This window comes from Podarcis liolepis, assembly GCF_965112155.1.
Source record: "Podarcis liolepis genome assembly, chromosome: 13".
NCBI lineage: Eukaryota > Metazoa > Chordata > Lepidosauria > Squamata > Lacertidae > Podarcis > Podarcis liolepis.
The window spans coordinates 10,598,094-10,615,393 of NC_139573.1; the positions used below are offsets into that span (position 1 = coordinate 10,598,094).

Sequence of the window (17,300 nt, forward strand, 5' to 3'; positions counted from 1 at the left end):
TGTGCATTATGTGAAAACCAAGGTAAAGAGATGTGTCTTTAGCGTTTGTTACCAGCTGCATAGTGAAGAAGCCAGGTGCACCTCTGTTGGGATGGAATCCCACAACTTAGGGGCTGTCACAAAGAATGCCCTCTCCTGGGCCACCGCCACCCAAACTTCTCAGGGAGGTGGAACTTCCAGGGGGCCCCTGTGGCGTTTGCCCTCCTAGGTGTGTGACATCATACTGGGTTCATAAGGAAAGGGTTAACTAAGTGTAAAATGACTAACCAATAGGAACCCAAGGGGAGGAGTTAGAGTTAGAGTTAGAGTTAGAGTTAGAGTTAGAGTTAGAGTTAGAGTTAGAGTTAGAATTGTTGAGAAGTCAGTCTGGAGTTAGAGAAGAGAGGATAAGTCTGTGGGTTGGGCTAGTCTGATGTGAGAGAGTGAGAGAATCTGTTAAGAGGAGTCAGTCAGTCAAACAGTTGATATAATCAGTCAGAAGGTATTAGGAAGGTATAGGCCGGCAGTGGCGTAGCGTGGGTTGTCAGCACCCGGGGCAAGGCAAGTAATTTGCGCCCCCTAACCCATGGATTTGCGCCCCCTAACCCGTGGATTTGCGCCCCTAACCCTAACCCCCAGATGTTGCACCCAGTGTGGCCGGGCCCCCCTGCACCCCCCACGCTACGCCACTGTAGGCCAGTAAAGAAACTAAAGTTAAGAAACTGACAAGAATTTTATCTGAGAAACCATAAACTTGTTAACACTTATAAAATAAACTTGTTTATTTGCTTCAATTTTAATAACTGTCTGGACTCGGTGTGTACCCGAGAGTAACGGGTTGGTGGCAGCGGGGAAGCGAGCACAGTGGTGGCACAGGGATCAATAGACCGTCAAACGTCCGGGGACCCTGTGTGATCGCCACAGGCCCCCTCTGTTGATCTTCACATATGGTAGGGTATGTGGAGATAAAGTCAGCATGTCCCATATTTAGAGCCTACGTCATTTAGGTTGTTAAACACTAACATGGGCATCCATAAACATACTGACAGCCAATGAAGCTGTTTTAGAACAGGGGATATATGAGTTCTAAAGGTAACCCCAGGCAATGGCGACTGCATTTTGGACCAATTCTGAGTCACCTTCAAGGGCAGCTCCAGATAATAATCCAACCTGGAAGTTACCACAGTATGGAGTACTGTAGCCAAGTCATCTCTGTCCAAATTGGGCTGTAGCTAGTAAAACAGTCATAGCTGGAAAGAGGCACTCCTGGTAACCAAGACTACCTGAGCTCCAAATGTCAATGTTGGATCTAGGAACATTCCCAAGCTAAGAATCAGCTCCTTTCAGGGTAATGTAACTCTACCCAGAGGAGGCTTCAATTTGTTGACCCAAATACAGCCCATCACTGCCTCAAAACACCTGTCTGGCAAGTCAGCTTTCTCTCCAAATTCAGAGGGAGCTGAGTGTCACCCACATATTGATGGCACTTCACTCCAAAACCCCTGATCACAACTCCCAGCAGCTGCATGTAGATGTTCAATAGCAAAAGGAAACAAAATGGAACATCTGAGGGTGTTGAAAAATGACCTTTCGTAACTACTTTCTGGAAACAGTCCTGGAGGTAGGAGCAGATCAGATGAATTCAAATGCCCCCAACATTCATCTCTGGGAGCTGTTCCAGAAAGATACAATTGTCAATGGCATCAAAACAACTGTGAAAGATCAAGAAGAATGAGCAGGGTCACACTCCCTGCATCTCTCTCCTAGCAAATGTCATCAACCAGGATGACCAGAGCAGTTTCAGTTCCATAACTGGGCCTTAAACTAGGCTGAAATGTATTCAGAAATTCAGTCTCCTCCAACCATGCTTGAAGGTGGACTGCTACAACCCTCTAAAGTGCCATACCCAAACAGGGAAAATGAGCCACTGGGCAATAGCTGTTTAGCACTTCCGGGTCCAGGGAAGTCTTCTTAAGGAGGGGATGGACGACAGCCTCTTTCAAGACAGGTGGGTAGTCCTGCCTCCTCCAGTGAAGCATTGATCACTCCCTAGGCCCACATGGTGAAGTCAATCAGACTTGACTTGATCAGGGTTGGAGACTCCCGTTGTTCTAGGCACATTTTGTGACGGGGAATCTCATTAGTGCAAGCAGTTTCTTAGCTCTGGGTGCTGTACAGAGCCTAAGATTTCAGATTTAAACTGCAGAGTGGAAGGAAAGGAGGACCTTTTTCTACCTCCCCACTTCCAGCCACTCTCTGAAGACTGGAGAAGGGACCCTCTTAAGAATATTAGGGGGGTGGGCAGGCGAAGGACTAGACTATGTGAAAAATGAACATAATATTTTAGCTGCAGTTCATTCATTTTCAACTTTGTATCCTTGTTATAAAAAAAGCGAGCCTAGACATGAAGTTGTTCCACCCATAACTTACGTTTAAGGTGCCATTTAGCTCCTAGCTTTCATATCTCAGTTTCTAACACTGGACTTGATGTGTCAAAAGGAACATAAAACAGAATTGCACACATGGGGAGTTCTTTACATGGCAATCCCACCCCACCTTTTCACCACAGCAGTCTTCATTTCCTTATTTCTAAGTGTATATATGAGCGGGTTCAAAAATGGGGTTATTGTGGTGTAGAACACACAAACCACAGGATCCATGGAGTCCTGAGAAGCTGGCCTCAGGTAGTGATAAACCACAGGTAGGTAATATATTCCCACCACAGTAAGATGGGCTGTGCAGGTTGAGAAGGCCCGTCGACGCCCTTCCCTGCTGCTGATCCTCAAAATAGCTGAGATAATGTAGACATAGGAGGTCAATATAAGGAGGAAGCAAGTCATTGCCACACTGCCAATATCTATCAACACCATCATCTGATTGAACTCTGTATCAGCACAAGCCAGCTTCAACATTGCAGGGATGTCACATAAGATATAGTCAACATCATTTCTTTGCCCATATGGCAAACGGAAGGTGAGGGTTGTCTGTATAATTGAGTTCAAACAGCCTCCAATCACTGTCCCCAAGGAGAGGCCAAGGCAGGCTTTCCAATTCATGATGTTGGTGTAATGGAGAGGCTTACAAATGGCCAAGAAGCGATCATAAGCCATCAAGGTGTAAAGGAGACTTTCTGCACATCCGAGGAAGTTGAAGAAAAATAACTGAGAGACGCAATTTGTGAAGGAGATGACTTTTCCACCGGGGATAAATCCTGCAATCACTTTGGGAACGACGACAGAAGAGAAAGCCATGTCCAGGATGGACAGATGGCAGAGGAACCAGTACATGGGCTTGTGCAACTGGAGGTCAGAAGCCACCACCCAGAGAATGAGAGAATTTCCAGACAGGGTCAGCAGGAACATGAGCAAGAAGAAGAGAAACAATGGGACCTTCATTTCTGGTGGGTATTGGAACCCTGAGAGGACGAACTCTCTTGGTGCTGTTTCATTTGCACACTCCATTGGTAAGATATTAATATCAGTTAGATAAGTTTGATTAACATTTTGGGAAGTGAATGAGAAGGTGAGATATCACTACTGATGACAACGTTTTCCAAAAGTAGGTGACACCTATACAGTTGTAGGGAAGGACATGATCTATAGAAGCAGTTGTTGGCCTCCTCCCAGCACAATGGAAACAAGTCCATTAAGGTGAATGGAGAACCGCCAAACCCACCTCAGTCTGCTCTCAGCCAATGCCCACCTCCCTGTCTTCCTAGTCACAACTGATCCAAGGGCCTGCCTGCTTCCTCTTCCTTTGTCTCTGTCTTGCCCAGAGGAGTTCTAGGGAAAACTTGCATTCGTTCGCTCTGTCATTGGCTCTGGCACCACCCACTGTCTGTCTTCTTGCCTTTTCCCCTACCATTTCCAATGGGCACCACTGTCCCAGCAACAACTTAGACCTTTGTTAATATCTTAAGGAACCCAGGTAGCAGATAATTGCTGAACAGCACAGGATTAGTGGTGGTAACTGCACCACAAGAGACAAAGAGGTGTTGCTTTCCACTCTTGTTTCCCTATGTGTTGTTTGAGAGAAGGAAGGAGGGTTTCCTTTCTAACTGTGTTAGAGAAAAGAACAGAACTAAAAGGCTCTCTACATTCAACTGTAGGAACTAGCAACAGGCACTAGGAAGAGCCCAGTTTTAAAAGGCTGAAAAAATCTTGGCTTAATAAGTCAACGTCAGGTGAACGATTGGCAATAAATCTCCTTGTCAGAATCAGCCAGACATAAAATCCATCATCAGATTTGGTATGGAAGGATGCATTCACCCAAGGCTTGGCTATAATGTGGTTCTGACATCCTTTCACCAACTTGTGTATCCATTACAAACCACTTGGTAACAAATGTGGGGGGAAAGCCTGGCTTTTCCACTTGAGTTCAGTTGGCTTCTGCATCCATAGGGCCCACTCCTCAACAGTTATTTCCTGCCCTTGAGTCAGCTTATTGGAGTTCAGTGATAAGCTGGAAAAAACAACAATGCATACAGTCACATATAATCCAACATTAGCATACTAATGCTTTTGCCATGATACAGCTCTTGAAAGACTATTCTCAATTTTTTAATCTTATTATTTATTAGATGCATATCCTGCCCTTCGTTCCATCTTCTTCCATAAACACAGTTGGGAGATGCTATTCAATACAGTTTTCGGACAGCTATTGGCTAAATTAACTCTTTGATGACACGCTTGCTATAGAACCTGGTGATAGTTCCAAGAGGAATGGTGAGAACTTCTGGCAGAAGCGAATTTGTTGTTGTCAACCTTAAATCATTTATATCATTTCAGTTTGTTTCTGTTCAGAAGACTCACCTGATGTTTCACCAAGAGCCAAGGTGGCCCCTCAGTGCAAGCTATTTCATTGGAGTTGCCGCAGATGTACCTTCACTCAGACATAACTTCAGCAAATGACAGAGGGAATCCTGAAGCTATATTCCCTTCCAGAGTGGTAGCTGTGTGATCTGCTGCAGGAGAGAACATGGAGGGTATTGGAACACCTTAAAGGCTTTCAGCTATGCTGTGGCTAGGTCAGCCCACAAATCAGATTTCCTTTCATTCATATTTGTTTCTTCTGAGATGCAGAAAGGAAAAAAAAGTTGGCATGAGGATAGCTGCAGGGGATAATCAGCTCAATGTTTTTCACCAAGAGAGGCACCATTTCATCTTCCCCCTGTATCTTTATAATACTGCAGCTTCAGTGAGTTTAAGAGCAGATCCTTGTTCGTTCCCTCTGGAGGGAATGTGCCCATCTGAGAACATGTTTATGCCCTATGGTTTCATTAGATTCCAGACAGCGTCATTTATAATATGGTTCATTTGGAGGGTGGAAAGAGAGACTGATAGTTATTATAAATTCCACTGGGGAATAATTATTTGCAATCAATGGTTTTGGATGGTCATGAGCAAGAGTCTGGGGTGAGACGGCAACTAGAAACCAGGACCTATATGAAACAGGTCATTGGCCAGAACTGATGAGCTGGAGAGGACAGTAGATTAAACCAAGGCTCAGCATGAAAGAACCACCAAAGAATCATGAGAGCTGAAGAAGAACTGGTTAAACAAAACCCAAAGGGAAGCCTGGGTGGGCAGTATCAGTCCAGAAAGTTCTTCACTGCCACCTGCAGTTCATTGGTTGACCACAGGTGGCAGCCACATACACACACAAACATACAAACCAGGAGCCCCTGACAGTTGGTCTACGTTCAGTGCCTATGAAATCAATAAGACACATTGGCATGACTGGTGCAGTCACACTGGGTGTTGCGTTGCAGGGGGTGACAAAAAAGCACTGTAGAACAGAACGTGAGAAGCAAGGGGTGCCAAATTTTAGCGTCACGCAGCCCAAAGTCTGCCAGTGAAAGCTTCTTTTATGTGTTGTAAGAAAAACTGCTCCCTTTCCCTTATGGGGTATTCCGGAGCCCATATAGAGTCCTTAAGTGTGTTCCCTATCAGTAGGAGAAAACAACATCCAGCCACTGTATATTAAGCAAAGCAGCTAGTAAGCCTGATCTTTATCAAACTGTTGCAGCAGGGTCCCCATTCACCACATGCAGGAGGGAGGAGAACCTTGAACAATGGTGTGCAAGCCCTTATATAGACTTTTTAAATTGCCCACCCTGTAGCCCAAGACCACCTCCCAAAACATCATACACACATCACAGAAGGAGGCGGTCTACAACAGAAATCCTGTCTGCCAGGATACCTGATAATGGTCACTGGTTGCATTACCTGGCCATTCTTTTGTGATGGTTAATCCTTTAGTTCCTGAATCCAGGTCACAGGCTCCCCATATTCATACACAAATACACCCTTAAGACAGGGTTTGCAAGCAAAAAGACAATGGGAAGGCTTTCCCCATTTGCCTCCCTTACTGCAGCAGAATATTTGAGTTCATTAGGAAAGCCAAAATGGCTTCAGGATTAGCTCTCCCATACTATTTCAGACACATGGTTCGTATATTTAGATATGTGTGCATTTATGAATGTTTATTTTGTATTTGAGACCTTAAAATTCTTATGGCATTCAGGTGTCCTGAATCTTTCAACATTCAGCTTCATTCAATGTCTATGAGTTCTAGTTTTATGGAGGGGGGATAAAATTTCTCTATCCACATAATTTTATAAACCTCCATCATTGAAGAGGCTTTAAAACTCTAAACTTTCCCTGCACAGTACGCAAATTCTAATGTTCTTAAAATCTAATTTCAAAAGCAACATTTGAAATTATTTCCCCTTACGATTACCAAAAGAGAGAGAAAATATATAAAATGCACACTGGAGCCCAATCATTGCAAAAGGCCTAACTAGCTGTTGCAAGAAGCAGAAATGGGGGGGGGGAGAGATCAATGAGCTCATTAACATTGAAGAACCCCTTGAGTCTACTCTAATCAATGCTTGTTTGGAATGTTAAAAAAAAATGTTTAATTGTTCACCCCCTGAAAGAGTTTAGACAGGTAGCCCAAAGGACCATCACTGCAGGGAGCTGGGTCCTGATGGACTCAAACCAATTTAAAAGATGGGACTGCTGAGATATTAGGATAGTGAAGGCTATGGAGGAGCACTGGAATTAAGCCTCTGTGTGAAATTATAATTGGGTGCAGCATTGAGTAGTCTGGGAACGGAGTCACCCTCGAGCTGTGCCCAGAGAACGTAAAACGTAATGTATGTCTCTCTTCACCAGTGTAGATAATTGGGTTCACAGAGTAAATGGCAATTTTCTTTGTCTGCCAAGCTGATGGGAACAGAGGGCAGAAAACATGGAAGAGGAATTGTCCTATCCAACTACAGGCTAAGTTTTAATATTATGGCTGTTGTCCTAAATTGAGTTTGGTCCGAAGACTAAGTACTCTGTCACTCCCTCCCTGGAGCTCTTACACTAGATGGGCAGCAGTAGAGACAAAAGGGATTGAAAATACAATGTGCGATGTAATTGGGGGGAGGGACTGTTGGTGTTTTTGTCCATGGAGTTTTCTTGGCAGGGATACTGGAGTGGCTTGCCGGTTCCTGCTCCAGGTGGATCACATTTAGTCAAAACTCTCCATTATGATCTGTCCATCTTGGGTGGCCCTGCATGGCATAGCTCATAGCTTCTCTGAATTATTCAAGCCCCTTCGACACAACAAGGCAGTGATCCATGAAGGAAGGACAGATCCTGAAGCTGAGGCTCCAATACTTTGGCCACCTCATGAGAAGAGAAGACTCCCTGGAAAAGACCCTGAGGCTGGGAAAGATGGAGGGCACAAGGAGAAGGGGACAACAGAAGACGAGATGGTTGGACAGTGTTCTCGAAGCTACGAACATGAGTTTGACCAAACTGCGGGAGGCAGTGGAAGACAGGAGTGCCTGGCGTGCTCTGGTCCATGGGGTCACGAAGAGTCGAACACAACTAAATGACTAAATAACAACAACAACAGTTGGTGTGGGGAGCAGGCTGGGTGAAAGCCAGGAAGAGGAAGGACAGAGCATGGTACTTGTACCTCTTCTGAGGTCCCATTCAAGGACATTTGGGACTTTTTAGATTAGAGGAAATGTGTGTAAAAAGGCAACATGAAATGAGTGTTTAAAATTAAGGGTAGAAAGAAATCTTTCTCCCTCTCTCATAATATCAGAACTCATGAGCATCCAAAAAATCTGAATGTTGGAAGATTCAGATCAGATAAAAGGATGCTTGGGGGGGGCGGTGTTTTAAAGGCCTCACCTCTGTCACATCTCATAGTTAAATGAAAAGGAACCTAATTCTATGGGGTTTAAATGCAATTGAAACATGTGCAGCTTTAGGTCATATGAGAGAAGGGTGCAGGGGGTAAACAATTCCAGAATTCTTAGCATTTTCCATTTCCCTTCTTAACAAAAAGAATGAAGTGCCATTTTTAGAGTAACCAAGAGGGAATAGGGAGGAAAGAACCATTTTGTGACCATGTATATATTAGGCTATATTCATACTTACAGAGCAATCCTAACCATGTCTACTCAGAACTAAGTCAATGAATTAAATGAAGCTCACGTCCAATTTACGGCCTCGGTCCAGTATATCTGAAGGAGCGTCTCCACCCCCATCGTTCTGCCCGGACACTGAGGTCCAGCGCCGAGGGACTTCTGGCGGTTCCCTCACTGCGAGAGGCCAAGTTACAGGGAACCAGGCAGAGGGCCTTCTCGGTAGTGGCGCCCGCCCTGTGGAACACCCTCCCATCAGCTGTCAAAGCGATAAACAACTACCTGACATTCAGAAGACATCTGAAGGCAGCCCTGTTTAGGGAAGTTTTTAATATGTGACATTTTAGTGTATTTTTCATCTTTGTTGGAAGCCGCCCAGAGTGGCTGGGGAAACCCAGCCAGATGGGCGGGGTACAAATAAATTATTATTATTATTATTATTATTATTATTATTATTATTATTATTTAGTGAGGTTCGGATTGCAGCCTTCAGCACTTCAATAGGACTTATGTCTAAGTTAGACATGGCTAGGATTGTGCTGACTAAACCCAAACCTCAGAAACGATGCAATCCTAGCCATGTCTACTCAGAAGTATGTCTCACTGGGTTCAATGGGATTTATGTGCAGGTAAGTGGAATTAGGATATCAGACTTATTTACTGTTACATTGTTGTTGTTCTGTTTTTTAAATGTGAACTTTTCTCCCTGCATTTGCCCCTAGGAGAAATGCTGGCTATACTGCAGAGATTTAAATACAATGGGATTATTATTATTTTCTCCCTTGAGAAAACTCTTATTTTTATTTAACAAGGAGATCTTATAGATAATATTTGCTTACAAGTTCTCAGTATGTCTCAGTTTAGGTTTTTCTCCCTTCAGAGTAGATTTTTCCATTTTTCTAACAGTTAAAATGTCTAGGGCACAATCCTGCTCCAAACAAGCAATCTAAATACAGTAGTATTGATTTTATGTGCTTAGCTTTTCTTCTACGGTGGTGACCCGCTTCATTTTGCCTCGTTAGAATCAAAGGTACCATTTTCTTCTTCTTTTTTGCATTTGGGGAAAGGGAGATACTGTTGTTCTGGTAAGCCATACTCTTTTTATACTAAAATTACAAGCATGTTGTTACTCTGTCCGCTGTGTAAGAAGTAGGAAGAAGCAGCTGCTCCTTTATTTATTGGATAATATGCAAACGGCTACTAGCTGAACCTGAGAAAAGCCAAATAATTAAGCACCTGTGCTATCATTGCCATGTGCCACTGGTTGCACCAACAGGACAATCCTAGACTTGTTTACTCCAGAAAAAAGTATTATCTTCTAGCTCCATGGGTCTTGATCCTTGGCAAGTGGCTTTATGATTGCAGCCTCCATGCTTACTAACCTGTTCTCTGTTGTGGGGTATTCCCCCTTCTCTTGTGGTGAAGAGCAGTAGACTCGTAAGCTGGTGAACTGGGTTCGCGTCTCCACTCCCCCACCTGCAGCTGCTGGGTGACCTTGGGCTAGTCACACTTCTTTGAAGTCTCTCAGCCTCACTCACCTCACAGAGTGTTTGTTTGGGGGGGGGGCAGAAAGGAGAATGTTAGCTGCTTTGAGACTCCTTTGGATAGTGATAAAGTGGGATATCAAATCCAAACTCCTCCTCCTCTTCTTCTTCTTTTTCTTCTTCAGGGATAGGTCCCATGGAGAAAACCTCACGGTGGTGACCCACTTCATCCTCCTTGGTATCCCCCATACAGAAGGTCTCCAGAACATCCTCTTCCCTGTCTTCTTACTCTTCTACATGTGCACTTTGCTGGGGAACCTATTGATCATGACCGCTGTCCTGACTGACTCCCGTCTTCACACCCCCATGTACTTCTTCCTTTTCAACCTCTCCATCCTTGACATTGGGTTCTCTTCCGTTAGCACCCCAAAAATGTTGGCCAACCTTTGGGGGCAAAGCCGAGTCATACCGCTGGGCGGATGTGTATGCCAGGTCTTCTTCTACCATTTCCTAGGGAGCACAGAATGCCTCCTTTATACCGTCATGGCCTATGACAGATACGTCGCCATCTGTCACCCACTGCGCTATCTCATCATCATGAACTGGAAGGTATGTGCCATCTTGGCTGCTGGCACATGGGTCACCAGCTCCTTCCATGCCACCATCCTCACAACCTTGACTTTCACCCTACCCTATTGTGGGCCCAGTGAAGTGGACTACTTTTTCTGTGACATCTTTCCCGTCGTCAAGTTGGCTTGTGCCGACACCCTCATCATCGAGACGGTGAGCTTCACCAACATTGGTGTTGTGCCCATGACCTGCTTCATCCTCATCCTCACATCCTATGTTCGCATTGTCTACTCTGTCCTGAGGATGAGTTCCGGGGAAGGACGGCGCAAGGCAGCCTCTACCTGTGCCTCACATTTGACTGTGGTCACCCTCTTCTTTGGCCCCTGTGCTTTGATCTATACTCAGCCGTCCCTAAGTGAAATCTTGGTGACCCCTGTGCAGATCTTTGGCAATGTGGTGACACCCATGCTCAACCCAGTCATTTACACACTTCGGAACAAAGAAGTGAAAGCAGCTTTGACTAAGCTGACAGGGGCAAAGAGAGTGACTCAGACTATAACTCACTAGCTCAGTGGTTTCCAATTACCGCCCTCCTCCCCCCGACCACTTAAAAATTGCTGAGGGTCTTGACAGACCACTTAACGATTTTACTGCCTCTTGTAGCCATTGTGATGCACTGTTTTTAGTTGTATTTTTATTGCTTCTTTTATTTATTTCTACCTTGTTTTTTATTGTATGACCTATGAATTTAAAATATAATGCAATAAATATAAGAGATAAAAGAAGCATTATAAACACAATTTAAAAAATCAATATGAATAGGTAATAGGTAAATGGTAAAGGACTTCTGGACAGTTAAGTACAGTCAAAGGTGACTATTGGGTGCAATGTTTGTCTGGCTTTCAGGCTGAGGGAGCCAGCGTTTGTCCACTGATAGCTTTCCGGGTCATATGGCCAGCATGACTTAACTGCTTCTGGTGCAACGGAACACCATGACGGAAACCAGAGCACACGGAAACTCCATTTACCTTCCTGCTACTGCAGTACCTATGTATCTACTTGCACTGGCATGCTTTCGAACTGCTAGGTTGGCAGAAGCTGGGATAGAGCAACAGGAGCTCATTCTGTCACAGGAATTTGAACCGCTGACCTTCTGAGCAGCAAGCCCAAGAGGCTCAATGGTTTAGACCACTGCGCCACCCACATCCCCTGAATATGTAATGCAGACATGCCACAGGCCACCTGAATGAAGCTTGTGGACAACTGACTCATAGACCACATTTATCACTTCTTCAATTTCTTATATTGTATTTTTATTGTGTTGCCATATGAATTCCATAGAATGCAATATAAAATGCAATACTAAATATTCAAATGCAATATAAGAAAGAAAAGAAGCAATAAAAGTACTATTAAAAGTTAAGATGAATAGTGAATGTGCTGTGCTCGCCATTCACAGCCACTGCTTCAATCACTCTTCCCAGACACACAGCGTGAACCCACCTGAATGACAGACCACAATTTGAGAACCACTCCACTAGTTCATTGAGGTTGCCATAGCTAGAGTGTGAGCTGTTGACAAGAAAACCCCGGGTTCAAATCAGCAGGTTGTTCATTTGATGACCTTAATCAAGTCACTTTTTCCTCAACTCAGCCTGCTTTAAAGGACTTTAAAAGCCCGTGTGTCTGATTCTTCTTTGCTTTTTGATACACTGTACACACTGAGATTTAAAAAAACTTTATAAGTGTGCATTTTTGTGATAAATTCAACAGTTAAAATGTAAATTTGGTGTGGGTATTAAAATGCAGATTAATGTAGAACAAGGAAATAAAATATTTTGGAATGAACACCAGGGAAATTGGCATGGACCAGAGGTACACTGATTTATCCATTCTTTGTTGTATACAGATGTGCCTAAGAGCCAAGCAAAAAGCAAAAGTCAGATTAGCTGGGATGCTAAGGAATGGTTTTAATGCTCTGAGGAGAACAGCAAGAGGGGTCTGAGGGAGACAATGCTGAAAACAGTAGTGGAATATTTATAAAAGATTGGGAGGATGCTGAGGGGGAGAATAAAGTTAGTTAGTTAGTTAGTTAGTTAGTTAGTTAGTTAGTTAGTTAGTTTATTAAAGTAGTCAGATACCGCCTATTACAATCTGCCTCAAGGTAGTGTAGAAGTTAAAAATGATGAAAGACTGACATCACAAAAATATAAATAAAATACAGCTGATGATGCAAGAGCATTGTGTTATACCTGACATTAAACTCTTTGAAAAGCTTGAGTGGCCAGGTATGCTTTTCACAATGGCCAAAAAACACACATCAACATTGGCACATGTCAAAGCTCTGAGGGAAGATGATTCCACATAATGGAGGCCATTGCAAAGAAGCTCCTCCTCATGACTGCTGCTAATTGAGATTGTGGCGCAACCAACAGGCTTAACGCAGCTGAGCTCAATGCTTAGGCAGGGCAATGGAATGACAGAGGCTCTTGCAAGTATTCTGGTCCCAAGCTTTGTGAAAGCTTTGTGACAGGTCTCATGTGGCCCAAATGGCACCACATGTGGAGCATAGGTGCCAACTCCATGGGGCCTGAGGGGGCTCGAGCCCCCTCAAAAAATTTTTTTGGGGGGCTCAGCCCCCCCAATAATCTCGGGCGCCCTTCCAGCAGAGCGCCGCCGCCGTCCCCCGCCTCCTCCCCACCTGCTCCCTCGCCAGCCAGCCAGCCAGCCAGCCGCGCGCCCTAGTCAGAGAGCCCCGGCCGTCCCCCGCGAGATTAGGGAATCCCCGGGGGCGGGGGCTCCTGCCTCGCTGCTTCGCAGCACCACCGCCACTGCCAAGGCACTGCCGGGGGGAATTTCCTTCCTCCTGGCGGTTTCAGCGGTTTAGGGCCGGAGCGGAGGGGGCTCGCCCTCTCTTCTCCGGCTAGCCCCACGTTTCCCGCATATCAGCTGTTCCGGAGCTGATTAATAGGCGCAGCACGCTCTCCCCTATTCGCTCACGAGGAGGCGGCACCACTTTATTTGCATATTCATGAGCTTATTTATTATTCATGAGCTTTCCCGGGCCCCCCCAATATTTTTTATAAGTCCGCGTCCCTGATGTGGAGAACATTTAACAGAGAACAGAAGTCTTCAAGGAAAACCAGAAGAAAACTATTTTGTAGCCAGTGAAGCAGTGTGTTGTGCTCTTGAGGATATGCTATCTTGGAACCTCTTCCACAAACGACTAACTCAGTTCCTGACTGAGATGCAGTAGCCATGTAACCTCGAGGTCTTCCAGCAGGCCGAGAGTAAACACATAAGGTTTTAAAATACGTGAGAAGTGGATGAAAGGCATGTGCATGTCAGAGCTCAGAAGGTCTGTAGACCTTTTTCTTAAATTTTCCAGGCTTTATTATGAAGTTAAAATAACAATCCAGTGAGAAATGTGATATTAAATAAACAAAAAAAGAATGAGAGAGAGAAACTGTACCAACCCATGGTACATGGGTTCATGGCCTTACCTCAAAAAATTAAGCACCTTCTCAAGAGACCACACCGTGAATTAGATGCTGCAACAAAACCCAACCTGATGCAGAAAACAAATGTTATGGATACCAAAGAAAGCTTCATTTCATTGGGATTTGCCATCCCCGTGACCGGCCTGTCAGATAATCAATGCTTTTTTCTGGGGGGGGGGGCGCAGGGATACGCATACCCCTAAACATTTTGCGAATCTTTGTACTTTTGTCCATTTACTGTATTTATTTTTCCCAATTTGAACTATAAAATGGTGGTTTTCTTGAGTGAAAATTAGAGTACCCCTAAGCATTTTTAAAGAAAAAAAGCACTGATAATAATAATAATTTATTATTTATACCCCACCCATCTGGCTGGGTTATCCCAGCCACTCTACAAATGGCCACCAAATGGAGGCAAAATCCATAGATGTGACTGCACTCCAAAATGCCCTTAATTTACAAGTCAATTTCTCGGAAATGAGGGAAAAACTTTATTAAACCAAAGATGTAAAGAAAAACCAGATGACTCATTCCAGCCCTGCGGTCAAGCAAGCAGCTGTAGCCTTGCCTGCTTCAAGATCAGGATGATGGACTCATTTACTTTTCTAATCCATCCTGCTTTGTTAAAATAGAGGAAAATGTGTTTTTATAATAAAAGGCCTAAAGCAAGGCTCTTGGTCAAAGCAAGACTCTGTTACAGAACAAGGTTGCTTGAGATTAGCGACCATCCTGCCCCCTGAAAATTTGAGGCTAGTAACAGTGCCGGTCCCCCACATTCTAGGGAAATGATATTGCTCGTGTAGGAGGTCCTAGGTAAAGGGACCCCTGACCATTAGGTCCAGTCGTGCCCTACTCTGGGGTTGCGGCGCTCATCTAGCTTTACTGGCCGAGGGAGCCGGCACACAGCTTCCGGGTCATGTGGCCAGCATGACTAAGCCGCTTCTGGCAAACCAGAGCAGCGCACGAAAACGCCGTTTACCTTCCTGCCAGAGCGGTACCTATTTATCTACTTGCACTTTGACGTGCTTTCCAACTGCTAGGTTGGCAGGAGCAGGGACCGAGCAACGGGAGCTCACCCCGTCATGGGGATTCAAACCGCCGACCTTCTGATCGGCAAATCCTAGGCTCTGTGGTTTAACCCACAGCGCCACCCGTGTCCCAAAACCACCTAGGTGCCACAGTGTAACTCACAGAGTAACTCACAGTGCCACCCGCGTCCCTTGTAGGAGGTCCTAGCCTCTCACATTTTCTGGTGAGCAACTTCTTCTGATGATACTTTGGGATTTTTTTAGCATCTGCCTCCTGGCAACATTTCTTATCCTCCATCCCCATTTTTGGATGACTACAGACTTTTAAAGAGCATGAAGGTTGGTGCCTTGCCCCTCACATTCCCTGTGCCATTGGGTTGGTCATGTAGTACAGCTGTGGCCGGTGAGGCACCATTTTTCTCCTGGCTTCCCAACACAGTAAGTCACTGAGAGTGAAATGGGATATGTGACGCACAGAGAGCTTGGCCTGGTGCAGTGCATGGCGGAGGGGCCCATCCAGGGATCCCAGCACCATATGCTGCACCAGTCCAAGCTCCCTTCCCTTCTCGGTAAGCGCTCTGTTAATAAGTTGGGAGAGCAACAGTGCCCCATCCATGTTGCTTCAGCGGCCACTTTCAGTGGCCAACCAGATGCCTCTGGGAAACTCGTAAGCAGGACTAGAACGCAAGGTCACTCTCTCCTCCTGTGGTTTTCAGCAACTGGTATTAACAAGCATTACTGCTTCTGACTGTGAAAGTCCAGCATAGCAATCATGGCTAATAGCTATGGACCTTGGTTCAGCAGCCTCTCATCTCCCAGTGTCAGATTCACTGGGTACCTAAATCAGTGGCCCTGTAGATTCTGATTTGGTGTCCTGGTCACTGCTGGACTCCAGACTCATGAAACCTCTCAGTCTAATGTTTCACAAGATTCATCCCCATTCCTGTGAGCTGATTACATCCGCAAACAATTGTTTACAAAGAATAGCTTCTCACATCGAGGGATTCCACGGCAGATACCAGCCTGCGCTGCAACCCATTGCACCACATGGACCTCACAGAGCTCCATACTAGAGTGCCCTCCCCGTCAGTTTTAGAAGGGCAACTTTTATATCTTTGTTCCTTAGAGTATAGATTATGGGGTTCAGAAGTGGAGTCAGTGAAGTGTAGAACACAGCCACTACCCCGTCCAATGGATCCTGTGATCCTGGTCTCAGATAAATGAAAACAAGTGGCACATAATAAGTCACCACCACGGTAAGATGAGCTGAGCAGGTGGAGAATGCTCGCCAGCGCCCTTCAGTGCTGTGGATTTTCAGTATGGCAGATAAAATGTACATGTAGGAAGTCAGGATGAGAAAGAAGCAAGTGGTGGCTACAAAGCCAACATCAACCATGGTTACCACCTCGTTGAGTGCCGTGTCAGCACAAACCAGCTTCAGCACTGCCGGGATATCACAGAAGATATAGTTCACCTTGTTTCTCCACCCAAAGGGCAGGCGGAAAACAAGGGCTGTCTCCATCACAGAGTGAAGACAGCCACCAAGCCAGGTACCCATGGCGAGGAAGAGGCATGTCCTACGGTTCATGATGGTGCCATAATGGAGTGGCTTGCAAATGGCCAGGAAACGGTCATAGGCCATCAGAGTGTAGAGGAAGCATTCCGTGCAGCCCAGGAAGTGGAAGAAGAAGAGTTGGCACACACAGCCCCCAAAGGAGATGCTCCCACCACCCTCTAGAAACCCAGCAATCACCTTGGGGACAATCACAGTGGAGACCGTCATGTCCAAGAAGGACAGGTGGCAAAGGAACCAGTACATGGGCTTGTGGAGCTGGGGATTGGACATCACAACCAACAAAATCAGAAAGTTTCCAAGGAGGGTCAGTAAGTAGATAAGCAGGAAGAAGATGAATAAAGGACCCACCAAGTTCTTGGGGTATGGAAAGCCAACAAGGACAAACTCGGTCAATGGAGTTTGATTTTTGTATTCCATCTCTGTAATGTAAAAATCATGGGCAACGTCAGTAAGTAAGGGGTGAAGAACAGAACTAGCAACAACAACATGCAGAACAAAAGTTATGAGTCATGAGCTAATCAGGCCCTCGATGAAATTTCTTAGAGGAGATCTAGACCGTACGCTTCAAGAACATCCAATACATAGTTATATCACATGACTTTCCCCCAAAGAATCCTGGGAACTGTAGTTTGTTAAGGGTACTGGGAACTGTAGCTCTGTGAGGGAGAAACCATAGGACTGAGTGGGGTAGTCACATGTTTTAAATGTGCATTGGAGATGCTCTGAATATAT

The 17,300-nt window shown here is 45.2% G+C and overlaps 3 protein-coding genes across 3 annotated transcripts; 1 reads left to right on the forward strand and 2 right to left on the reverse strand.

Annotated features, from left to right (window-relative positions):
• Positions 1 to 2,513: 2,513 nt before the first annotated feature.
• Positions 2,514 to 3,440, reverse strand: LOC310692606 (olfactory receptor 10G6-like; the record flags this gene model as incomplete). Its single annotated transcript, XM_083473549.1, has 1 exon — positions 2,514 to 3,440. One exon carries the CDS (start codon positions 3,438 to 3,440, stop codon positions 2,514 to 2,516), a length of 927 nt encoding a protein of 308 aa, XP_083329675.1.
• Positions 3,441 to 9,022: 5,582 nt separating this feature from the next.
• On the forward strand, positions 9,023 to 11,031 carry LOC310692607 (olfactory receptor 10D3-like; the record flags this gene model as incomplete). Its single annotated transcript, XM_083473550.1, has 2 exons — positions 9,023 to 9,039; positions 10,080 to 11,031. The coding sequence occupies 2 exons, from the start codon at positions 9,023 to 9,025 to the stop codon at positions 11,029 to 11,031; spliced, it is 969 nt and encodes a 322-aa protein (XP_083329676.1).
• A 5,030-nt stretch (positions 11,032 to 16,061) lies between these two features.
• LOC310691440 (olfactory receptor 10G6-like) lies at positions 16,062 to 16,985 on the reverse strand (the record flags this gene model as incomplete). The annotated part of the gene is made up of 1 exon (XM_083471232.1): positions 16,062 to 16,985. One exon carries the CDS (start codon positions 16,983 to 16,985, stop codon positions 16,062 to 16,064), a length of 924 nt encoding a protein of 307 aa, XP_083327358.1.
• Between the last annotated feature and the right edge of the window lie 315 nt (positions 16,986 to 17,300).